Raw genomic sequence first — 27,482 nt, forward strand, 5'->3', positions numbered from 1 at the left:
TATGTGTTCCATCTCAGATCAGGAGTAAAGGTCAGACCTAGAAGCTTGTCAAAACATAGAGCCTCCCCAAGATGAGAGCTATGCATTTTAATTAATACCAGACATGGATCAGAGCGTTGATGATGGAAAGATAGAAGTTAGGTTTTAGATGCATTAAAATTAACCAACCACCTCTTTTCCCATTGCACCACATGATCAAGATCAGAGGAGAGAGAATCCGAGAGAACTGGATCATTTACGACCTTTGATGTGTTGCTATAGATGGTAGTGTTGTCAGCATAAATATCTGCGAATGATCTTAGGATGTGATTTGAGAGATCATTGATGTAGATCAGGAAGAGAGTTGAGCCCAGGATAGACCCTTCAGGGACCAGCATTAATACTGTGAGCTTCTGATTTCTGCCCATCAACCACTACTCTTATGAACCTATCAGAGAGAAATGATTTAATAATTGAAAAGACATTTCCAGCTATACCATAGCTGGAGATTTTATGGAGTAGGCCATTTATACCATACCCTATCGAAGGCCTTTGATATGTCAAGGGCAGTTGTCCTAGAAAAGAATGCTCCGTTGAGAGATTTGCTAATTTTTTTTAGATATAACTGTTAGCACATCTGCTGTAGATTTAAGAGAACGGAAACCGTATTGCATGTCACTGAGGAGTTTTTTTTGTTTTTTTTTTTTGCTGGGGTGGTTAACTACTTCTCTATTTAACACAGATTCCAGCAAGTTACTCATGACACAGGAGACTGATTGGTCTGTATTGATTGAGAGGGAGATGACTGATCACCTGAACGTTTAAATACAAGGTATACTGCCAATAAAAAAAAAATTTATTATGGTAGGTTGTTTGTTTTAATGAACAAAAAGAAAGAAAGAACGTAGAAGAATGGTTTTCAGAATAAACACCCACAACCTCAGAAGCTATTTTTAACATGCTGAGGTTTGAGGTGTTTATAATACGCTGGTTTATGCCTTAAAAATTTTTTTTCAAAGGCTGTTAAACCTATTAGCCAAAAAAAGAAAAAAAAGCAGATTGTCATTTAAAACAATAGCAAACTAACATTTCATACACAAACAAAACCCAAAATATGTGTGCGCAAAATCAAAGAAACAAAATTTTAAAAAACAAAACAAAAACAGTTGCCAATAAAATGTTATAAATAAAACCAGTAAAATGTATGAATTAATTTTATGCCATCATGTAATGTTTTGAAGTGTTCGTTTAGAATGATGTAATTCCGGATTAAGAGAATTAGCAGGCAACCAATCAGAGGAAGCGGATTTTCCCATGGGAAACATTATTATTTTTTTTATTCTAATATGGAGATGTTAATGGTATATCTGTGTTTGTATGAGTCAGTTAAGGGTGGTGTAAGCCTAGAATATGTGGAACATGTAGACTTCCTCTCAGTGTTGATAGATGGTAGGACTAAATATTTAGATGGAGAAATAGGTACCCCTTCCTCTAAAGATGTTTTGCGATTGTGATGATGTTGCTGGTAGGATGTAATGTAACATTTTATTATCATGCTTGAATGCATCTACAAAGGCGTTTGAAAGTTGCATAAGGTAATGGCTAATAGCCTAGATCTATTGAATTTGTATGTGGTATCAGTTGTTACAAACCTACAATCCTATGATCCAGAGGGGAATTTCTGCAGTCATTTTATTATATATGGAGATGTTTCATATTAGAAGTTTCTGGGTTGGACTAAGGAAATTTTATTTTCAAATAAATTGTAGTGGAGAATGTTATATTGTCAGAACAAATAACAAAAATGGAAATTGGCTAATCAAAAGCAAAGTTTGATTTGTCAGTTTAAATGCTATTTGGGTTTGATTTTGAAAACCTGACAAGATAACTTATATGTTAAAAAAAAGAAAATCAAGATAATTTAATATACTTTTTTAAAAGCTATCTCCCTTGCAGAATTTAAAGGGTTTTTTTTTCTTTCCCCCCCCCCAAAAAAAAAAAATTTAATTCATGTATGTACAAATGAATGAACCAGCAGATTTATAAGATTATCTTTTGATATTTTTTCTAGGACCTTTTGTCTCAAAACCTCTTCCATTTCGAATAAAAGGGAAAGATTTCTTATTTTCAAAAGAAAGTCATCAGAACAGTTTCCAGTTGGTTTTATCGTCTTCATTAATTTGGTATGTATATTTCTACAATTCCTATCGATTTTAATGAATTTTCATTTCATTATAAAGACTAATTACCTATATTCATTTATTTCTACTGCCACCACGTAACATAGTAGAGCTTGTTACATTTTACTTGTAGAAAGCATCTTGTATATGATCAAACTAAATCTGGTGGTAAGACTTCAATTTGGTATTTTCCGAGGAATCTGAATACACTCAGGAGTTATTACTTTCATGTGCACTCTCTGACCCAGAATGTTGGTGTGTGCCAGGATTCTAGCTATGAATTATATAGAAGCTGTCTTGTGTGTGTGTGGCATGAAATTTTATTGGGTGATACACATATCATTTTATATTATGAATAGCTTATTAAATGAAACTCCATGAATAAATATTAGGAATTTGAAGCATAAAAACTTTTACTAAAATTAACTGATTGAATCTCTGAATCTCTGGAACCATTTGAAACTAGCCTCTTATATCTGAATTAAAAAAAAAAATTTTTTTAAAGTACAATATTTTTCAATTCACACCATTTGAATAAAATGGACAGAAAATTCTCTAAGGCCATTTCAATTAACATCTCATTAGGGGAAAATCATTAGTTTGAATGTGTCAAAGAATGATGACTACAATAATGATGACTACATTGATTTTACTCCCTTTTCTTGTAGACTCATCATGCAGTTGGTAAACTCTAGCTCAATTTACCAACATTTAAAGTCCTGGATATGATCTTAAGACATTCTGTGGTAAGGCCCCATTTGGGGGCTGTGGGGAATGTGGAGTTGCTCTTTAATCACTTTTGCACCCAGGTCCACTTTGGCCCTGTTACAGCATCTGGTGCTATCAGATCAGACTGTCTTAAGATACTGACTTTTTGACCAAAAATGCACCAAACATTGATGTTATCATTTTTCATCTCGCTTTGCAAAACTCAATCATATTTTGCAAAGTCAAAAACAACAATTTTCTTCTATAAAACAATCAAACCAAACACAATGAATAAATATTTGAAAATATAAAAAAACTTGAAAAATAAACGGTTTTTTTCTAGAATTACTGGATTCAACATTAAATAATTTGAAAAGGATTGATATACCATAAAACTAAACTACCAAATCAAATGAATATTTGAAAAGTTTTAAAGAACTTGCAGCATAAAATATTTTTCAAAAATTACTGGATTTAGCATTAAATAACACAAAAATGGTTGATATACCATAAGACAAAAACAAACAGGGACCATTTAAAAAAACGTAATTGCCCATTTCCTGTGATTTAAGACAAATTTTAGTTATTAACATGAAAATTTTACATTCAGAAACTATTTTAACAAAAGTGAAAAAATACTTGAAGCAATCTACAATAAATAACACTACATATGAAATGAGTAACACCATTTTAAAATGTTTTATGTGAATACACTTTATTCTATGACACCAATTCTGCCATACCAAAATTTAAAGTGCAAACGTTTTCTTGGAATCTTTCTGTTTTTTAAATTCTCTTTTCTACAGCTTTTTTGCTGATTTTTTTTATTCTTCATTACCTAAAGATGATTCAATGAAGAATTGAAAGCGTTAATGATACTTATGGAACATTCATTACTTTTTTTATTTTGATACAAAAAAAATTAGAAAAATGGAAAAAATAAAATGGGTATAGTCAAGCAGAGAATTCTGTTGTATTAAACAATGTTTGTTTTATATATATACTAGCATTTCAGCCTGGCGTTGCCCGGGTGTTTGGATGTGTATGTTGAGCAAAAAAAAAAGTGGTAGTAGGAAGGCAGGCTTGAACCCGTACCGCAAAGGAGGAAAAGACTTGGGTAAAACCTAACGTTTACGACCACCGCCAAACCGGAAGCGACATTTTTTTGAATTAAGGCTAGACAATCTAAAGGAGAGGATAACTTTAAAAAATATCGGCGAAAAAAGTGACTCCTCTCCCCCTGTAGAAAAGTGCCTAGTTGAAGGGGAAGATATTAATGTTTTTAGCCAACTTTTCGATATTTGTCGTATGAAAGGTCGAACTTTAAAACGATACTGATCTTGGTAAAATTCGTCCCCTCTATTGAAAGTTTAAGGCAGACATGCAAACAGACATACATACATACATTTATATATTGGTAACTAAAAATTTTTGACCCAAACTGATGAAAAAGCTTGCCCAATCTCTGAATACCCTTTATGTAAAATTTCAAATATTTAGACCAGAAATTTTCTGAGTAATTTGGAAGAGACCGCAGAGGTCAATTTTTTTTAAACTTTGACCCCTATTATGACCCCTTAAAATTGTTTTCGGCTCAAATCAAGTTATTAAGTTAGATCCATATCCAAGGAACCTATATCTAAAATTTCAAGTGTGTAGACCGAAAATTGTCGGAGGAGTTTGGTAAAGTTCTCAAAGGCTAAATCGTTGAACTTTGACCCCTTAACAGCCAAATTTCTGGCCCAAAACCGATCACATCGATTTTCCCAAATCTCAGTACCCTGTATATCAAATTTCGAGTCTGTAGACTAAAAATTGACAGAGTTATTGCGTAGGGAAATGTACACACACACACACACACACACACACACAGACATGTTCACTTTTATATATATATAGATATATATAATAGATGTTCTCTAGATAAGATTCGAGGGTGCATAAGTTGTATTGCTCAGATTTATTAGTATATTTTCTTGCATTTTCTAATATTGACCATTTTAATTTGTATTCTGTTATTTCTACATAGTTCTCTTATCCATTTAACTAAAGGTGTTGATTGCTTATTATTTTCATCTTTTTTATTTTAAAGGATACTATATGGTTGTGAAATCTGTCTTTAAACCGACAGCCATCAACCCTATGTATGTCCTAGTTCTATTATTTTCAATAACTTTGTATTTATATACAATGTCAGGGATAAGACATTTACTATTTATGAGACATTCATTATTGTTTAACTGTAGAAAGAATAATGAATGTCCCTTAGATGGTAAATGCCTTATCTATGACATTGTATACAAATGCAAAGTCATTGAAAATAATAGAACTAGAACATATATAGGGTCGACAGATTCCACTATAGTGTAGCATCCTTTAAAATAAAAAAGAGGAAACTAATAAAAATCAATATCTTTAGTTAAATGGGTAAGAGAACAAAAAATACAAATTAAAATGGTCAATATTAGGAAGTTCAAGAAAATATACATCTAATAAATCTGGGCAATGCAACTTATGCACCTTTGAATCTTATATAGTAGTATGTAGTAAACATTTATTAAATAAACCACAAGAACTGGTACAATGCTGTTTGCATAAAAATAAATATTTACTATCCTGCATATATATATATATATTCCAGGTGAAAAATATCCAAAAGTAAATAGACCTGTTTTAATCTAAAAAGATTTAATCAGGCAAGCATAGTCTTAAGTTGTTATCGAGTCAAGTCTTTTAATGAAAAATAAAGAAAGACTTGCCTTGATAACATAATAATAATAATGTCGTTTTTTGACGTATATATATATATTTGATAAAAACATTATTTTTGCATCAACCTAATATAAAGTTAGTGAAAGAGAATCCCAGTAAAGTACACAATTATTTAGGAAAAAATGAACAAAATAAGAGTGTAATGTTTATTTATTTATACATGTTTAGACAGAAGCTTATGAGAGTTTGACATTGAAAACCAATTATGAGTCATCTTTGTTTGGATTTGAAACTGACAGTACTGATCTGATCTTCTGTAGTACATATATATGTCTGAATGTAAACTGTTCAATAATATGTTTTAGTTTGTAAACTAATAAAAGTAAATTTCAATTTCTCATGAGAATTATTATGTATAGATTTATAAATTAGTACCTCTGTATTGTCATCTTATTGTATTAGAACTATAAACTATAAATATGTAAATTGGGTACTCTTGCAGTATTTTACCCACCGATTTCACGATCTTAGCCGAGCGTTGATCGACATCCGTCGGAAAACGCCGGAACATGGCGAGCGGTACGATACTCTATCAGCCAACGATCAGGGCGCTTCAAACGAACGCGCAGCAGACGAATAATTTTCATTGAAATTACACACATAGCGTTTCATTTCAGTTATTTTATTGTTCAAAGTAAAAATACAGAGCCTTTCATTTCAGCTATTTAATTTAGCGATAAAAAAAAAAACCGGGAGCTGTTGGAAACATATTTATGCGAATTTATGTGGAGACAAAAATTTGGACACAACCCTTTTGTCTCCATAATAAATCAAATCGCGGAAGGCTACCCGGTTGGGAAGGAGCTTCTTTCCACATCCTCTGAAAACCCTTTGCTCCCTACTTTGCCTCTACAGTCAGTAGAAAATCTTCCAGTCGGAACTAAAGATAAACAGTAATTGTTGTCCCCCCCCCTACAAACATTACTGAAAAAAAAAAAAAACATTGTTGTTACTGTTTAATAACGTTTTGTTAAAAACAAACAAAAAACATTGAAGTGTTTATTACTGTTGCTTACCCCCCCCCCCCCCCCCAAAAAAAGCTATCGGAAAACAAAATGAACCAAAAAAAAAAAAAAAAAAATATTCAACAAAATAAATTTATTTTACTTTAAAAAAACTTACGGTAAGTGTTTGTGATTTATTTTATCCAAATTTTTTGTATGAATTTTATCCATTTTGTTGTGTGTGTGTAATATCTTTTCCTTGTAATGTTGTTGCTATTCACATACTTTTAGCGTTCTTGCACCGTAGCTCCGAATTCTCGGCTTTCGTCGGCGTTAACGCCGAAAGCGTTCGTTAACGCCGAAAGCGTTCGTCAACGCTCGGCTAAGATCGTGAAATCGGTGGGTAAAATACTGCAGGAGTACCGTAAATTGTATTTTTTATTATGTCTTTAGAAATATAATTTATTAACATGATTATTATTATCTCTTTATATAAAACTACATTTAACAGGTATTTGAAAGAAGAAGCATTTGAGGTACAGTTATGGTGTGGTTCCGGTGGTGGGCATGACTTTCATCGACAAAGTGATCGCAAAAGAGATAAATGGATTGCATCAGCGTGGATTCCACTTAGTGGTTTGTGCCATGGTCAGAAGAAAAATGTACACAGAATCAGGTTAATATTTTCTTGCTCTTTTTATTCAATTAAAAAAAAAAAAATTTAACAAGTTTGGTCTTTCAGTACATACCATTTAAAAAAAATTTCTAGAACTTATGAAATGACAATTTTATAAATACATTGTATTGCACAAAATGAACTAGATAGGGTTGATAACTATGACAGCAGATTGAAACAAATAAGAACACAAATGTATCTATAAAGCAGAACTGATATTTTGGTCAATTTAAACAACATTAAACTTTTCTATATCAAAGATTAGGGTAATCTTAATTGACCAAAATATTGGCTCTGCTTTATAGATGCATTTGTGTTCTTATTTCTACTAATCTGTTGTCATGTTTATGCACTATTTACACTTATTTATATTTTTATTTTATTTACAAAACTGATAACTAAAAGTATTCAATTATTTTTATGGTAAAGCATTAAAAAGTAAAAAAAAAAAAAAAAATTATTTTCTTATATGTGTATATAATGAGAGAGAGGGTAAGCTTGTTATTTGATATTTGTCTTCTTTTTCCCCCCTCAGTGGTATTCATCCAATGTTCAAAGCTGGTTTACCAAATCTCCATGGCATGTACATAAGAGCTCATATCTCTCTGCAACATCAGGTTAGTTTATTTTCCCTCGTTTTCATTTTGATTATTTTCATATTTCAAGTTAGTCAGTAAAAAAGAATTTACTTATTTTAATTAGTGTTGACATGATTAATCGAAAAATTCAGAATGTTTTGGAGTATTGGAATCTGTAAATTTTGTGCTTGTTTTTCAATGCCGAAACTGATTCTTTTAATTGCTTTATTTTAACTTAATTTTCCATTGCTGATACTGATGATAATGATTCATACTTATTGATTTTAAACTACTAATAAAACTAATAATCCATAGATGATCCCCTTTAAAGTGTATTTTTTTACGATTGTGAAAATATATGCACATATTACATTTTTTTATGGTAATCTGAAAATAAAATATAAAAAGCAAGTTTATCGTTAAATATTTAGAAGTTTCAAAAAAATTGGAATCTCTAATTGTATTGGAATCTGGGGAAAATATTGGAATCGTCCTATCACTAATTTTAATATTATAATAATTCTGCTTTACATTTTATATTTTTATTGATATTTATATATTTTATTGATGTATTTTCAGTCTTTTGATGCCACTCAATTGCGAGATTGAAAAGACAATCTATATCTATGAAAGTGAAAATGTGTGTGTGTGTGTGTCTGTGTACATTTCCCTACCAAATAACTCTGTCATTTTTCAGTCTAGAGACTCAAGATTTGACGTAAGGAGTATTGAGATTTGGGAAAATCTTTTTAATCGGTTTTTGGACAAGCGATTTGACTTTTGAAAATTTTACCAAACTCCTCCTCCAATTTTGGATCTAAACACTTGAAATTTTGAATGTAGGTTACTTGGACATAGCTCAAACTTTTTAATTTGATATGAGTCCAAAAAAATAAATGTTAAGGGGTAAAAATTTGGGTCAAAATTTAAAAAAAATTGTCCTCTGCAGTCTCTACCAAATTATTCAGCCAATTTCTGGTCTAAACATTTGAAATTTTACATAAAGGGTATTCAGAGATAGGGCAATCTTTTTAATTGGTGTGGGTCGAAAATTTGAGCTGCCAAGAGGTCAAAGTTCAAAAGATTTGACTTTTGCGGTGTCTAGCAAACTGCTCTGCCAATTTTGAGTCTAAACATTTGTAATTTATACATAATGGGTATTCAGACATATATCAAGCATTTTAATCAGTTTGGCTGCCAAAAGGTAAAAGTTGAAAGAGTTAACCTTTGCAGATTCTACCAAATTCCTCTGCCAATTTTGGGTTTAAAGACTTGAAATTTTAAATAAAGATAAAACTTTTTATTTTGATTTGAGACCAAAATAATAAATGTTAAGGGGTAAAAATTGGGGCCAAATTTAAAAAAAATTAACTTCTGCTGTCTGTACGAAATTACTCAGACAAATTTTGGTCTGAACATTTGAAATCTTACATAAAGTGTATTCACACATAGGGCAAGTTATGAACCGTACATAGGGCCCGAGCAAAGCCGGGCTGAACTGCTAGTATGTAATATGATTGGTGCTAATAGTTCTCGTTACAATTATGCAAGGGAGATAACTAGCATCAACTAAGCAAAAATAAGCATTTTTTGCAAGAGATAATTTGAGACACTAAAATAATCGAGCCTAATAAACATGATACAAAGAGATGACTGTGATTACAATGCACACATGACCAAAATGTAAACTAGATTGACCAATTTTTTTTTTTTCTTTATGATATTAATGTTTAATTAGTTGGTTAGGATGAAGTGAAATAGTTTCTTATTTATTTATTTGGTGTAACTGCATATTTACAGAGAAAGAAAAATAATTTCTGGTTTAGAAAGTCATCTTCGCTAAACAGTGTACATAATCGGAAAATGTTGACAAAAACGTAGGTTAACACACAAGAATATCTGAAAACTGATTATTTTCATTGAAAATATGTTTATTTACAGAAACTTTTTATAAATATATTTTTAATATAAATTAAATGCTTATTTACAGAAACTTTTTTATAAATATATTTTTAATATAATTTAAATGCTTATTTACAGAAACCTTTTATAAATATATTTTTAATATAATTTAAATGCTTATTTACAGAAACCTTTTATAAATATATTTTTAATATAATTTAAATGTTTATTTACAAAAACTTTTTATAAATATATTTTTAATATAATTTAAATGCTTATTTACAGAAACCTTTTATAAATATATTTTTAATATAATTTAAATGCTTATTTACAGAAACCTTTTATAAATATATTTTTAATATAATTTAAATGCTTATTTACAGAAACCTTTTATAAATATATTTTTAATATAATTTAAATGCTTATTTACAGAAACCTTTTATAAATATATTTTTAATATAATTTAAATGCTTATTTACAGAAACCTTTTATAAATATATTTTTAATATAATTTAAATGCTTATTTACAGAAACCTTTTATAAATATATTTTTAATATAATTTAAATGCTTATTTACAGAAACCTTTTATAAATATATTTTTAATATAAATTAAATGTTTATTTACAAAAACTTTTTATAAATATATTTTTAATATAAATTAAATGTTTATTTACAGAAACTTTTTTATAAATATAATCTTAATAGAAATTATATATTTATTTACAGAAAATTTCATTTTAATAAATATATTTTTTAAATAAATATGTTTATTTACAGAAATGTGAATACTGAAAGTAAAAAATATTTTGTAAAGTTCTTTAGATATAATAAATTAAAATAAATGCCTTCATACTGCCACTCATTAAACAAAAAAAGAAAACACATGGTAGCTGCAGGTATAACCTCTTCAACAATTTTATCCATGATGTAAACCCAAAGGAATAAAATATCTCTGATTGGCTGGAATACAATGTAGCGGCGCCATTAAATTAAATTTCATCATTTAGTGCAGATAATTTTTAAAACAGGAAATCATTTTTCTTGGTAAATATTTGGTTATACCAAAAGTTTTTATTTGTATATTTTTAAACTTTTTGAATTTATGAGTTATCTCCTTTGCTGATTTTTATTTTTGGGTGATTATCTAAAAATGTTTCCTATTAAGAGTTGTCTGCTCCGGACTAAGTCATTTTAAAATATAAATTGAACCTAAATGTAATGTAAACAGTCATCTTGCTGCTAAACTCCCTACATAGTGTCTCTACAATTATGTCCCAGATTGTAGCCCTCTACGTTAAAATGGTATTATGCCTTGTTTGGGGTGAAAATACCATAAAAAAGGGTCCTGGATATGACCTTAAATTATATCCGATGGTGAGGATATAATTTAAGGTAATATCCAAGGTCCCAACTATGGGTTAAATAGAAACTAACTTGGAAAAAAGAAATATATTCTATTAAAAAAAATTTCTTTAAAACTACTGGATTTGGCATTCACTAACCTGAAAAGGGTTAATATGCCATAAAACAAAAACAACCAACCAAACCATAAAAAAATGTACATTATTATATATTGTCATTATTACTGTACAACAATAACAAATGAAAAATGGCTAGTCAGAAGCAAAATTTAGTTTATCAACCTGAATGTTATCTAAGTTTAACTTTGAAAATCTGACAAGATAACTTTATATAAAAGATTATCAGTTCACGTTGTTACATATGATAACAAAGGTCATATTTATTTCACATAACTCCTTAAAACTGGATAAGTATAAAATATAAAACACACGAGTTATCATTTAAGTACAGATATAAGGAATATAAATGAATTACTATAAATATAGGGGGGAGCTTGGCAGTTTCTCCCCCCAAATGTGTACTTATTACATCTGCATGTTTGTGAACTAAATGAACAATTAAAAGAAATGACAAAAGATCACTTGTCTTCATGCCAATCTTTAGGATTCTAAAAGAACATGGGAACGGCTGCTAAGAATTATGGGAATTAAGTTACACAAGTGGCTTCTAGCAATAAGATGGTCAATAACTAGAGTTTCTATTTAAATTACTGATTTCACAGTTAAGATTTAGAAACCATGATTATCATTTAGAATAATAAGCACATTTTTCTTGTATTCAATTTTAGAAAATCCAAGATGAAGAACTGGCACCCGAAGAATCATCTGTTCTGGAATCTGATTGGAACGACAGTTTTTTGGTGCCTGATGCTAATGATTTCATTAATACCTTCCATGTCCACATCTCAATTGAACGAGCCATGCATTTAGTACACATCAAGGACAAATCCACGTGAGACATTTTAGTTATATGTACATTTTGTTTTCTTTTGATATTAACTGAGAGGCCTGAAGAAGAGTCATTTGGCAAAACCTCCAACTCATGCTAGTATGAAAACTGATGTTAAATGATGATAATGATGAGGATACTTAAAAAACTAATCAATGTATTTTCTCTTATTGGCAGATGTAGAGAGTTGATAATCAAACTTTATATACTAGTGAAGGTTACCGAATATGCTAAATATGTTGAACATAAATAACTTTATTGTCTGTATCACAAACATAGGTAGTTTGCTGTAACTTACTGCAAGGTAAATGAGTGCTTGTCCAGAATTTCTCCATATGAGAAACAAAACTCAAGAAAAATCTTTATGATGTACATATCCATAACAGAAAGAAAATATCATACACCAAAAGTCACATAAATTGATCAAGTAGTCAGAAGAGATTTGGTAAAAGACTCTAACCCCCCCCCCCCCTTGAAAATAAATTAAACTATGAATATCTGACACATTATTCTCATGAGTCACATAAAATACTGAGTGGATAAACTGCTAAAAACTTTTTAACACATTAGTTTTGAAGTCTTTTTGTGAAGAGAAATCCTTCTAGACTGCAGGAATCTTTTTTGTATTTTTATGAAGTGGTTGTTAAGAATTGAGGTCCCCCACCAATAAAAAGAAATGTTAAAAAGCACATTAGTTAATGTATTAAAATATGTGCATATCTCGCCCCCTCCCTCCTAAAAAATAAAGCAAAGAACTTGTTGCTGTGGAATGACTTGGAATCGAATCTCACACAGTCAGGTTGGTTACTCCTGTCAGGAAGAAGAAAATGAGAAAAGAAAACAAATAAGGCAGATGAACATATACATATATATCTATATCTATAAAACAGAGATGTGTGTGCCACAGACGGTTTCTGATTGGTTAATCCAATAATCACATCTCCTAAAAAACTATGGTTCCTACATTCTTACCTTTACCATAAAATATTATGCCCTTATTTATTGTCCATCTTGGAAGGGTCTATTTTTTCCCTAACTTGCTATTTACAAATTACAAAATTACGAAACTTACACCAGCCATCACAATCCAACCTCCGACACCACGTCCGCCATTCTGGCGCTAGCCGCACACACGTACACACAATACGAAAACAATTGCTGTCCTCCAAAGGACAGACTATTAGTACTACTACCCAGCACACGTTCACTACCGTCCTTGTGTACGTCACGTTGTTATGGCAACCAAGCCCACTGACTTTCCCACCATAAACACACACAGTAAATCTGATTTTCTTCATTTTCTCATTTTATTACTTTGGTATGTTCCCGTTTATCCATTCATTTGCTTATACTTTCTTTTACTACATTTTCTATTTATTTTTTTATTTATTAAAGGTAAGAGAGTATTTCAGGTATGCATACTAAACTGTTAACCGTTAGTTTGCGTGTTCGATCCTGATCGATTCTACTTTTTTTTTAAATTCTATTTGTTTATTAAATCCTATCCAAAGCGGGGCGGGGCTATACCCTTTCCTTCCACCTCCCCCCAAGGGTGGGTTCCTAACGGAAGGGCGTCCGATCCTCCACCCACCTACGGGCAAGCAGGGGGAGCTGGCCACCATCCCCCCACCAAAAGGGGAAGCCTGGCATTTTCTCACCCGAAAGGGGGGAGCTTGGCAGTTTCTCCCCCCAAAGGAGGGAGCCGGTGTCCCCACCCTTGGGGGGGGGAAGAGGCCAGGAGGAGGTGACTTTTTTCCTTGGGGAGGGGGGGAGAAGCCTCCAGGCACCCTCCTCCCTGAAGGTGGGGTTGGGGATTATCTCTCCCTGAAGGGGGGAGGCCGGCACCAAGCATGTAAATCCAGAGGGGTGACTTTTTTTGTTACCCCTCGGAGTGGGAAGGGGGCCGATCACCCAGGCAACGCCGGGTAACCCCTGCTAGTATATATATATATATATATGGAAGTGTATGTTGTAGCTTTTGTAACTGTCACCCACTCTCTCTCTCTCTCTCTCTGAATACTACGTGCACACATATAAACAGAGATCCTTAGTAATATGTGAAAGTTATTTTTTGAATAAATGCCTTTGTTTTAAGATTAATTGAACAATTATCTATTGAGTCGTAAGAAATCTATGAAAGTTTTCTTAACTCTGTTCAAATATATGGTTCATATTCATGTAATTGTGATAAGTAGTGGTTTCATTGCTTTGAAAAAATAGAATGTGGATGGGCGTCATGCTTAATTTAATGAAAAGTATCCTGCAGTGTTTGGTAAATGTTATCTATAGAATGAAGGTTTATGTTTGAGTAGCCAGTGAAATTGTCATTAGATTAGAAAGAAGCAGGAAATTACCTAGGAAGTAAGTAGTAGGTGTAAGATAAAATTATGTAATCATAAAATGAAATATTTATGGTAAGTGAATATTATATAATAATTTGGCTGGTGTAAACTAGAAGATTGAAAGTGCATAATACTAACTGAGTGAGATATCCTTCTACCTCCTGTAAGTATGACTTGTGACTTAACTCAGAAATATTGTAGGAATTTAAGTATTGAAATCAAACCTAACAATAATTACCGGAAAACATGCATCAAGTATTGGGACATATCCTGACCATTTTTGATTTATGCGTCGCACCTGTGTCCATATTTCTGTAATGATTTTTTGTAGAGAGGAAAATTGAGATTATTTTATTAAATAAAGAAGATAAATAAGAAAATCAAATTTTATGGCTAAACTACATGCAACAATCTCACAGCAACATTTTGAAAGAATTCTGAAGAAACAAGGGAGATAACTCCAAATCAAGATTTTAGAAAACCATTCTTAACATGGGAGAGGGAGGCATTCATAAGGAAAAAAAATCAAATTTGCTTAAAAATGATTTTCTTGATAAAAATAAACCTGCTTGATCAATTTTTGTTTTTGTGTATATTTTCTTTTTGTCATGGGTACATCATACAGATTTTGTTTTATTGTTGTTTTCATATCATGAGAATTGTGGAACATTCATGAGTAAAACTTGGTGGACAAGTCAGGCATGGACCGAAGTTTATTTATGGTTGGATTGTATTTTATTAATGACTGGCTAGCTTTGTCAGTTTGTTATCACTTTGCAAAGTTCAATACTTGAAACCTTAATTTGAAATAATAAACATTTTATTCATAATTTTGTAATAAATACAAAACAAAATCTTTCTCGTTTATTCATATGGATAATAAACGTTATGGTAATTTCAATACAAATTTATTTATCCTTTTAATTGTGACTGTAAAGAAAGAAAAAGAGTAAGTCAATTTGCTTTTTCACTTTCACTTACAATTAAAAATAGATCCCAACTTGTTGAAAATCAAGTCTCTCTCTAAAGGAAAGAGCATTCAAATACAAATGCTAAATATTTGTCCAGGAAATGAAACAATATTGTGAAATGGAAGTATTTGTTTTATTAAAATGAAAACAATTATTGAATTAAAAAAAAACAATAACAAATGATATTAAATTAATAAACTGTCATTTATCAAGTCCAATACACAAATTCTGTGCCAACAGCATCCACCCTAGGCAGGTTAAATCAGCTCCCCCCCCCCCAAATAAGGAAGTTCCATGGTAATATTAAATTCACAAGCAGTATTAACCTTGAGACTGATATCACAAATACATGAGCAATATAAAAAAAATATGATACTTTTATTATGTAAAGTTGAATTAATTTTAGATTTTGTTGATGGTGTGAGAAATGAACCCAACTTTAACAGTTGTTCATTTAGCAGAATTTTTTTGTATTAAATCAAAAGATTATTAAGCAAAATCATTATTAAAAAAATGATTAAATATTTTCAATTTTAGATTTTATGATGTTTATGGTGTTATTTGTTGATCTATTTTAGTGATAAATTGTGCCAACCAAATGCTTATGTGTCTTTTACGACTGCACAAAAGAAGAAGATGGCTTTCACCAATGTGATGTTTGATAACGACTCTCCAGTGTGGGAATATGAGCTTGACACAATTCTCGGCTCAGAATTGCTTTATGAAAAAAACAAGGTAAGAATAACTTCAGTCTTTTAAATCTTCTATGTATCAGATTATATGGCAAGCTGAAGCACTATCGATACAAGGTGATAGATTATAACTATTATGAGGAAGTGACAGCAGGTAAGTTCATAATGATTAGGGCTATGACGACAGCATATTCTTTTCATTGTTTTAACTCTTGAGTATATATCCGACACAGTTAATCAACCGAGAACCACCTCACTCTATATAAAAGCATATAAGATATCAACAAATATACACACTCGAGAGTCAAAACAATGATAAGAATATGCTGTTGTCCTGGCCCTAATAATGACACAGATTGAAAACTTAGATGTTCCAAGTTCAAATCCAGTTTGTTCTGCAGAAACACTTTCATTAAACCCACACTTGACCTTGTGTCTCATCTTCTGGAAAAGAGGTAAATAAAACAACGGAGAGTAGAAAGTGAACTTTGAATTTTCATAAAAAATACTCAGCATTTACAAATGATGTAAAATGTATTTAATAGAAATGCGTGTTATATTAAAACAAAAATAATTATTGAAATTTGGAAAACAATAGAAACAGCTATTTAATTAATGAGTATGTTAATTAATTAGTTAACCTTACAACTTTGGTTGCAAATACATGATTAGTTTATTATAAACTATTATTTTTGTATTTATGAAGTTGAAATCTGCATTTTAATCTATTAGGGTGAGAAATGACACCACTTCATAGAGATATATAGATATCTGCAACTGTAAGAAAGATTTGAATTCAAGTTTGAGCTCAGTTGTCATTTTGTCCAATGTCTTTTCATTACTATTTGATTCACTTGAACAAAAAACATGCAATGGCTTCGTTTGTCATGGAAAGGGAAAGTGTGGTAGAAATTTACACATAAGAGAATACAATATCCCAACATCTGTCCAAATTCACCTTGAATTGTTGCATTGTTGGTGCATTTGTTAGTTCTCTTGGAACTCAGTTTGCAAGTTATATTTCTTTTATTTGGTTGTGTTTTAAAGGTATAAAACTATTGTTAAAATTTTTTATTGGAATTTGTCGTCAATTTGCGGTTTGTAATTCGCTTGCTATTTTCCTCAAAATAAATGCATTCTCCAAATTTGAATCGAATGTCTGTCCATGCATTCTTTTGTAAAAAAAAAGCTGTCAACATTATTCTTTAATAGATTTTTTAAATAATCATACTAATAAAGCACTGACTAGTGTTGAATGTATGCAAAAGGGGTAGATAAATTCTATTTAAGTCAAGTCGGGTATGACTCGAGGAAAACAGCCGAGTTGCCGTAAGAATTACATACGTAAAATTTGCTAATTGAGTTCTTTCTTTATTTCAGTTAGTGAGAGGGGAACCTATTGCCATACTTTCCCCTACACATATCAATAAAACTTATATATGTAGAATACTTATTATTGTTATTATTATTATTGTTTTATTTTTTTTTAATAAAGAGTAGACAACGCTTCTCCTAATTTGTTTCTCAGTTCTCATTTAGAAAGTGATTTTTGTGACAAAGGGAGAAGAGAAAGCTGTATTCTAGATCGGCAGTATTTTTGTCTGAGATGTCGGAAATTTTCTATTTCTATGTCTATCCTTGTACCCATGTCACTAATAAGAGTACTGGATGTAAACGTTTTAACTGGGCTGATATTATCCGCCTGATAGTAGGAACCTAAACCTTGGATTAACCACTAAGGAGGCTGTCCTATCAGCAGGTGCAAAGTACTGGGGCTGCTGTATTGCCATTTGGTGAATTGATTCTGAACCATGCAGTAGCTTCTGGTGGGACCTCTTGATGCCATATCAGAGGGTAATTGTTACGGCTTTACCTTATCATGATCTACAAATAAAAATATTTCTTCGTTTCTTTTTCTGCCTTGCTCTAACCAAGTCTGTTGACCTGTTCCACAAATCCCAAAACTCCATCATGAAAAGTCTCTAAAAAATATACACGATTAAACCCAGAACTCCAACTTCCAACATAGATCTCCACTACCAAGTTTCCTTCTCCAACATCAGGGGTCTACATTCCAACCTTTCAGAGGTTGAGACCAAATTACAGGAGACCGAACCAGACTTATTATTCCTAAGCGAAACTGGTATTGGACAAACTACTTCCCTAGATGAGTTCGTAATTAAAGGATACTCTAACTTAACATCTAAATCTGACCCCCAAGATCGCTATGGGCATGGAATATGTGCCTACATTGAAGATGGCTTTCCATGTGGTAAGTACATCTCCAGAGAAGACCTTAAATTACCTTATAGTTGCTTCCGGGTTGCACTTGCTCACACCACTGCATTTATATTTGCGCTTTATCACTTCCACAACAGCAGAGTTACTATCTTTAAGTGTATATCTGAGAAAATTGACCACATCCTGTCTGCTCATTCTTCGGCTAACATTCACATCTGTGGAGACTTTGATGTTACCAATGTAGAATGGTTAACTCACTTAAATAAGACAGATGATGAGGGAAAGTTCTGTCACAATTTCTCTATTGCTTATAACCTAACACAAATTGTTCATGGACCCACCCATGTGCCTGACATTGACGCTCAGTATACAAGTCTCCTAGATCTTTTTCTCACAACTTGCCCTGAGCTATATTCATCTTCTGTTCTGTCTCTGTTGGGATCTCCTAACCACTTGATTGTATGAGTTAAGATAAAAACGAAATGTAATAAGTCCTCAGACATACCTCTTCATCGTACAGTATATCAGTACTCTATGACTGACCGGGATAGCTTCCATACATTTATAATATTTCCTGCTTAAAAAGAATGTGTCCTGTATAGTATCAGACCTGCCAGAATGGTTAATTATAGGTATAGACTGCTTTATGCCGTCTAAAAAAAATTTTCAGCAAAACCTAACAGTCAGCCATGGTTCTCTCTAGGTTCTGCCATTGTGCACAGAAATCACTGCTTCCAACATAATAGATGCACTGAGACAAAAACTGCTTTCCAGCAACCACTATAAAAGAGTAATAAAGAATGCAAGAGGGTTGTATGCTCAGTCCATCAAGTCCAAAGTAGATGAGCAGCGATTTGGTTCCCACCAATTTTGGCAAATAGCAAACAGGGTCCTGAACAGAAGTGTGTGCTCTATCCAAACTATCATAAATGAATCTAAGGTAATCTCATCATATACAGCACAATGACATTGACACATAGTTATCATCAGATCACCGAAGTTAAGCAATGTTGAGCCTGGCCAGTAACAGATGAGTGACCACATGGGAAGGCAAAGCGCTATATGTACCACAAGGTCAAATACCAGGTTGGAAAACTGGCGTGGTCTATTCTTAAGTTGTGGTAGGCAACCCATCTAGTGATGGTATCACGATAAAAAAATACTCTTGATAACCCTAACGAAGCATCAAGTATTCAGCTATGGACAAGATTTGAATTACACTACAAACTTGTGTAGTGAGTTCAATCTTGGTTGCGGTCGCATGTTACATTTTTTTTATCATGTCAGCATCAGACAAAGCCAAACTCTTTGCCAAGAACTTTGCAACTAATTCTACCTATGCAATCAAGGCCCCCCCCCTTATTTCCTCCTGTATCTGAAAACATGCTATGCGACATACAAATATCTGTGCGTGATATTGCCAAGTTAATCAAAAATCTTGATTTCAGTTAAGCAACATGCCCTGACAGTATTTCAATTATAGTGCTGAAAAAGCTTCAACCAGAACGCGCTCTCATACTTAGAAAGCTGTTTAAGCGTTGTCTTAAGGAAAATTGCTTCCCAACACCCTGGAAAACCTCATCAGTATTCCCCATATTTAAGAATTCAGGTGATCGATCATCTCCATCTCAGTACAGACCAATAAGTTTCCTATGCGTCATAAGTAAGTTGCTGAAATCTGTGTTAAATAGAGAAGTAGTCAAGCACCTCAGCAAAAATAGCCTTAGTGACATGCAATATGGTCTCCGTTCTGCTAGACCTATAGATGTGTTATATCTCATAGGATTAGCGAATCTCTCGATGGAGGCTTCCTTTCTAGGCCAATTGCTCTTTACATATCAAAGGCCTTTGATAGGATTATGGCATAAAGATCTACTCCACAAGATCTCCAGCTATGGTATAGCTGGAAATGTCTTGATTATTAAATCATTTCTCTCTGATAGATTCATAAGAATAATGGTTAATGGGCAGAAATCAGAAGCTCACAGTATTAATAATGGAGTCCCTCAGAGGTCCATCCTGGGTATAACTCTCTTCCTGATCTACATCAATGATCTCCCAAATCACATCCTAAGATCATTCGTAGACATTTATGCTGATGACACTACCATCTATGGCAATACATCAAAGGCTGTAAATGACCAAATTATCTCTGATTCTCTTTCCTCTGATCTTGAGCACGTGGTACAATGGAGAAAGAGGTGCCTGATTAATTTTAATGTATCTAAAACCAAGATTCTATCTTTACATCATCAACGCTCTGATCCCTGTTTGTCATTAATTGAAATGAATGGCTCTCCTCTTGAGGAGTAAAGGTCATACCTAAAATCTTGTCAAAACATAAAGCCTTCCCATCTGAAATAGAACACGTACATCAAATCCGTTGCCAAAGTCGCTGGAAAAATGGTGGAATCATTCTACCGCTCCAGTAGATATATCATTGCTGATGCAATTCTCTATGTATATAAAAACTAGGTACATCCAAGAATGGAGTACTATTGCCACATCTGGGTAGGAGCTGCTAAAAATACCTCATCTTGCCTTGACAGAGTTCAAAATAGACTTGGTAGCCTAGTAGGGGGTGCCCTTTTCTCTTCACTGCAACCTCTTTCCTACAGAAGAGACGTTGCAAGCCTATCTCTGCTTTATCATTATTTTCATGGCAAGTGCTCTTGCATGAACTCCAATCTATGGTCCCCCCTCGTCAAACTTTCAGGAAAAACACTTGTCTAGCTGAAACCACTATCAATAATTTCCCCTACTCTTTATCTGTGCCTAAACCTAAACATAGATTCCATGAACAAAGCTTCTTTCTTAGAACTGCACATCTGTGGAACTCTCTTCCATTTGCTTGCTTTCCAGCTGACTATAATTTGGTTATTTTCAAGTCCAACATAAAGAAGTTCCTGATGAGAAGTAAGTAAGCAATTTACCAAACTACTAATGATTACTACAATATTGTCCTTTTAAAAACTCTTTTACTAGATCTAAGGATCCTGATTTAGAAAGTGGCTCTTCTTGGGTTTAATCAAAATCGACAGTGAAATAATTTCTTGTAGTGTCCATGTAGACATATTTCTAGTGCAGGAGTGAATAATAGGCTCCAATGTATATCATAATTACCATTGAGGAAATTGTAGACCAAAATGAGATTTCCACATGATTGTCGGTGCTCAAGAGAGAAAAAATTAAGTTTCTAGAGTCAGCTTTCATATGGCAGATTCGATAGGCCTATACCATTCGAGTAGCCACTATTTGAACTCTCTCCAGATGCTGGAGGGAGACATAAAGTAGAAGTGAAATGCCTAAAAAGGGCATAAAATATGCATAAGAAATGAAAATAATCTGAATAAAACAATTTTTTTTCACGATAAAGGTTTTGTTTTTGCTTTTAATTATGTATTGATGTATTTTATTCTAATTTCATCTAAAACAATTTTCTTTTCTATTTCAGCATCTTGTTTTCAAAGTTTGGCATAAACCTGTAAATGCCCCCAAAGAACCTGGTAAGATTAATTTATCAGACAGAAACTTGCTATTTTTATGTAGTTTTCATTATGGTGAATTGAGACAGACAGCATATTGTTTTGATGCAGTCCCACATTGATGATGCAGCAAAAATACTATCTCCACCTTAATAGTGACTATCTACACTTTTTTTCACCAGTGTCATTATCATCCCTTCCTCCTCCTGGGCTATTTTAATATCCAGCTTTTAAATCTAGCTACACGTGTTAAAGGATGGACATGAGAAACAGTCTGACAAGATTATTCATCATATTCTAGTAAAACTTGAAACTTTTTTAAACGTTTAAGAGAAGAAAAATACTTTTTCTCTGTTCAAAAAATATCTTGATAATCCACTTTTAACATAATAAAACAAAATTATAGAAAAAAACATTTTCTCTTTTTCTCGATCTTTCAACTCATCCATTATCCTTCTTTTGCCTTTGTTTTTTCTTTTTTTCTCTTCTCTTTTTTTTTCTTTTATGTTTTCTTTTTGGGTTTTTTTCCTATTTTCTTTCATTTTATTTATTTATTTATTTAGTTATTTTTTTCATTCTTCATTTCATTTTTTATGTTTTTCTGTTCTTTTTTCTCATTTCTTTTTCTTTGGTGCATCAGTGTCATCTTAATATTACCCTCTTGTAAAGTATGACCCTATCTGTCCATTATGCATACATGTATGTATTGATATGTTTTTTTATCCACATGCATAGAGCTATAATATCACAATATATTCAATATATTCTTTGGATTATAGGCCTACCATTATTTTAATTGTAAGAATGCATTCTATATTTTTAAAATTATGAGACAATTTCATGTGTTTTCATTTCTGACATCAATGTACAGTGGGTAGCAAGAGAATTTAGTACATTGTTGTTTTTTTTTGTTTTGTTTTTTTTTTTTGTTTTTTTCATATTTCTCAAGAAATATCAAGTTAATTTGAATGAAATTTACTCAACCTTTCAACAGATATTATGTATCTAAGAATAAAACGGAAATGCATATATACTTAGTTGACAAATATTTATTAACAAAAAATCAAATTACCTATACATAAAAGTATTTAACACACTATTAAATTTCATTAAGTAGTCATTTCATCTGGCTACAATATTCCAACAAATCAGAAGGTTCTGGCTTCTTACAAGTCAGTTGATAACAGCTCTCAGACACTGAAGGTTGCCTCTTTCATTATTGTTTTAAAATAGATAAAACAAGGGAATTGACTAATGATATGCACCAGGAAATCATAGCAAGGTATAAAGATGGAAAGAGGTACAAGAAAATAGCTTCAGAACTAAATTTGGTGGTGAGTCCAGTTGGGATTGTCATGAGAAAATGGAAAACAATGAGTGGTAATACTAAAAATCTTTTAAGAAATGGTTGTTCATGTAAATTAAATGGTGTTACTCCTCATTACATTGCTCATAATGTGAAGAAAAAACCCTTTCTGGCTCGTTCAGAAATTCAAAAGGATTTGCAGAAAGCAAATATTTAAATAAGCAAGAACACAATGAAAAGATCATTGAATCGTACAGGCCTGTATTCTGAATCACCGAGGAAGACTTATTTGTTGAGTCCTAGATATGTGAAAGATCATTTGAAATTTGTTTATAAATATCAATGTGAATTGGATGACTTCTAAAATAAAGCTATTTGGTCAGATGAAAGAAAAAATGAGCTTTCTTGGAAGTAACATGTGCACCCGTTTTTGGAGGGAAAAGAGCACAGAATTTAAACCATCTAATACCATTCCTACTGTAAAATTTGGCAGTGGAAGTGTGATGATTTGGGGCTGCTTTTCTGCAAATGGAGTTGGAGGAATGGCAATCGTAGAAGGGAAAATGAATGCAGCAAAATACACAAAGATTTTGCCAACATAGCTGTTTAAGACTGCCACAAATTTCGGATTAGACTGTGACTTTATCTTCCAGCAAGACAATTGTCCCAAGCACAAGACAAAATAACTATGAAATTGTTTAAGGATAATGAGATTAGGGTTCTACGGTGGCTTAGCCAGTCACCCAACCAAAATCCCATTGTAAATCTGTAGAAAAATTGGAAGTTAAGGGGGCATGCAAGAAATCCCAAGAATATCAAGAAATTAAAGAAAGTTTGGGAAGAAGAATGGTTGAAACTACCAGCAAGTTATAGAAAGTGTATGGAGGCTGCAAGGCAGAACAAAGGCTATACAACTAAATATTAAATGTGTTTAATACTTTTGCATATGGTTAATTTGATTTTTTCGTTAATAAATATTTGTTAAGTATAACTTATTTTTGGATAACATCTGTTCAAAGATTGAGTGTAAATTTCATTCAAATTAATTTGATATTATTTGAGAAAAACTTTCTCAAGTACCAAATACTTTTGCTACCTGCTGTAACTTTGATAATTTTGCATCAAATTTTATTTATTTATTATTACTAGCAGACCACCTGGCGTTGCCCAGTCATGAAATATGTTTAAATATATTTAATTTATGCAGATGTCATATTTATTATTATAGAGCCAATACTGCATTATTTTTACATTTTTTTTTCTTTTCTACATTGCAGACAAATCTAGTGATCAGGTGATTGGCTTCTTATCTGTGGATTTGTCTCCACTCGTGTTGGGCCTGAAACAGTTATGTGGATGGTACAACATCATTGATTTTGGTGGAAGTTGCAGAGGTCAAGTAAAGGTTGGTTGTTTTTTTGTTTTGTGGGCTATTACTTACCAGTATTCTTAAAAAATGTTTATATAAAGTGAATTTTGCAAGAAAGAATTCTATGGTACTTATTGAATTTTCTGTAAGCACTAACGTTTTTAACAACATATCAGTTCACACACGTGAGTTGTTGTTTTGTTTCGTAGCATATACATCCTTTTCAGTTTATTTAATGTCGAAGCCTGTCATTTTGGTAAAAGTTTTATGTTTCAAATCTTTATATCTTCAAATATTTATCCATTGTGTTTGGTTTAGTTGTTTTGTAGAGGAAAATTGTTTTTGTTTTTGACTATGCAGAACATGATTGAGTTTTGCAAAAGGAAAGGAAAAACAATAACATCAATGTTTGGTGCATCTTAAGTCAGAAAGTTGGTATTTTCAGATAGTCTTATATGGTAGCATAAGTTCCACACAGCGTAAGTTCCAATGTATTACATGTGTTTCTTATTACAATTTGTTTTTCTTTACAATAAATTGGATTATATGATTCAAACTTTGCATTTGCTTAATAACATTGATTATTGTTAGCAGAATGAACCATACTTGAATTAATAAACAAATTTTACTAAACTCAATTTTTAATGTTTTTTCAATTTCTAGCTGAGTGTTACTCCTCTGGAATCAATTGCTTATCATTGGAACCAGTTAAAAGCATACAGCAGCAATTTTGTAAGTACAAATAAGAATATTTTAAGCATCAATAAGAGGTTTTCTTTATTCCATTGGAAAGACAGCTCGATCAGCTGAGGCTGTAGTATATGCTAATTGCACCCTCTGCAGAGAGATAACTCCTGATTCCCTTCCTCAATGGGGTCACCTGTTGGCAGTGAGTGATAATCTGTGCTATCTGAGGATGGGATTCTGGTAGTTGAGTAGTCTGTCTGATTGATCAGGTAACTTGCAACACTTCAGTATGACCCTTACTTGTGCTTGATAGGTGGTCGGAAAGTCTTGTCTAGCTAAACACTCAGTATTATTAGGTGAGAATCAAGGGTGAATGGAGGCATTTTCTGTATATCATTGTATCATTTAATGACTTTTGACGTTGGAGATCACTTTTTAATTATGACATTCAATTAAATTGATCCCTCAGTTTCAGATGAAGAGTATACTTTTCCTGTATCCCTGTTGGGTTGGGGCGAATGGGTATCCCCCCCAACACTTCCCATATAGGACTCCGAGGTGGGTGGGGAGCATGAAAAATGAAACAAACTAAACATATTAATGGAATCCAGAAAGCCTCAAAAAAGAAACCACACCGAAGTATCTGATGCCAGTAGTTCTGACACTGAAACAGAGCTTCATCAAAAAAACCAGAATGTTCCCCGCTTCATAGTTATAGAAGCAACTGAAGGGGAACCAATAACCAAAATATCCCCATTCAAAATTGAAAAGATTCTATCTAGCATCAAACCTAAAATGGTTAAAAAACAAAATAATGGTACATTACTTCTCGAAGTAGAAAACCAAAAATATGCTATTGAAATTTCCAAATGGAAACGTTTTAACAATCAAAATGTTAAAATTTACCCTCACAAATCTCTGAACATTAGCAAAGGCGTAATCAGGAGTACTGAATTATCACTGTGCCCCTTGGAAGAAATTCAGACTAACCTACAAAAACAAAACTTCACTGACGTTAAAAGAGTCCAAATTAATAAACTTGGCGAAATAATAAAAACAAATACTTACATTTTAACATTCAATACTCACCAAATTCCAAACAAAATTAAAATAGGGTATGAAATGGTAAACGTTGAACACTACATACCAAACCCACTCGGGTGTTACAATTGCCAGAGATACGGACACCATCGAGACCGGTGTACCCGCCCTCCAATATGTGTAAGGTGCGGAGATAATGAACCTCATACAGATTGTAAAAAAGAGCCAAAATGCATCAATTGTCAAAAAGGCCATAGCGCCAATTCAAAAGAATGCGACAAATGGAAGAGTGAAAAAGAAATCAACAAAATAAAATATACAAAAAATATTACCTTCCAAGAAGCTCGCAAACTATCAGAAAATGCAAAATATTCTGAAATAACAAAAAAAAACATACAGCAAACTACCGAACCAAATAAACAAACATAAATAAATTCACTCAACATCAAATCCGAGGACATTATTAAACTACTTAATGAAATGAAGGAACTTATGGAAGAATTTTAAAAAATTATAAAACAATTCAACAATGAAAAAAAAGTTCCTATAACTGAACAAACCTCTCAAGCTAAAACTAAATCAAATAAACCCATAAAACCCCAAAATACAACACCCATAGAAACATCTCCACTTACAGAGGGGAAAAAACAGACACCAAAATATGCCCATGAAGAGAAAAGAAATAAACCTCCACTCAAAAAAGAAACTAAAACAAAACTAGACAGATCACGCTCAAGTTCCAGACCAAGAATCCTTACACAAAACAGATTTGAAGAAATGGACATAGAAGACCGAAGATCTGATACCAATGACTAACAAAAAACAAAAAATAATCCAGTGGAACTGTCGCGGTTTAAAAACAAACATGAATGAACTGCTTCTGCTACTAGTGCAGGAGCGCCCTGCAGTGGCGTGTCTTCAAGAAACTTTTCTGAAACCAGGAGACAAAATTAATATTAAGCAATATGAAATTTTTAATTTCACTCATAACTTTGGGGGCAGGGCCTCCGGGGGAGTAACAATTCTAATCAGAAACGATATACCCCATAGCAAAATAAACATAACCAATATCCAAGCAATTGCTATTAATGCCACACTACATAAACCAATGACAGTATGTTCACTATATATACCTCCAAACGATGACATAGATAAAAACGAGATTAAAAAATTGATTGATCAATTACCCAAACCTTTCGCCCTATTAGGAGATTTCAATAGTCATAACATACTATGGGGATGTAAAGACACCAATAAAAAGGGCAAAACGTTGGAAGAATTTATCAATGAAAACGATA

At 32.3% G+C, this 27,482-nt stretch overlaps 1 protein-coding gene across 3 annotated transcripts in view; it reads left to right on the plus strand.

Moving 5' to 3' along the window:
* Positions 1-27,482, plus strand: part of LOC145239868 (C2 domain-containing protein 3-like) — a 176,473-nt gene that overhangs the window by 139,313 nt on the left and 9,678 nt on the right. For all 3 annotated transcript variants that reach the window (XM_080103482.1, XM_080103537.1, XM_080103596.1), the window contains exons 38-45: positions 2,051-2,162; positions 7,095-7,259; positions 7,795-7,876; positions 11,890-12,053; positions 15,942-16,098; positions 21,751-21,802; positions 24,365-24,492; positions 25,120-25,188. In XM_080103482.1, coding sequence (XP_079959608.1) covers positions 2,051-2,162; positions 7,095-7,259; positions 7,795-7,876; positions 11,890-12,053; positions 15,942-16,098; positions 21,751-21,802; positions 24,365-24,492; positions 25,120-25,188 — 929 coding nt within the window. The remainder of the gene's footprint in view (positions 1-2,050; positions 2,163-7,094; positions 7,260-7,794; positions 7,877-11,889; positions 12,054-15,941; positions 16,099-21,750; positions 21,803-24,364; positions 24,493-25,119; positions 25,189-27,482) is intronic.

This window comes from Euprymna scolopes, chromosome 1 (genome assembly GCF_053919585.1).
Source record: "Euprymna scolopes isolate OS-2025 chromosome 1, ASM5391958v1, whole genome shotgun sequence".
Classification (NCBI taxonomy): Eukaryota; Metazoa; Mollusca; class Cephalopoda; order Sepiida; family Sepiolidae; genus Euprymna; species Euprymna scolopes.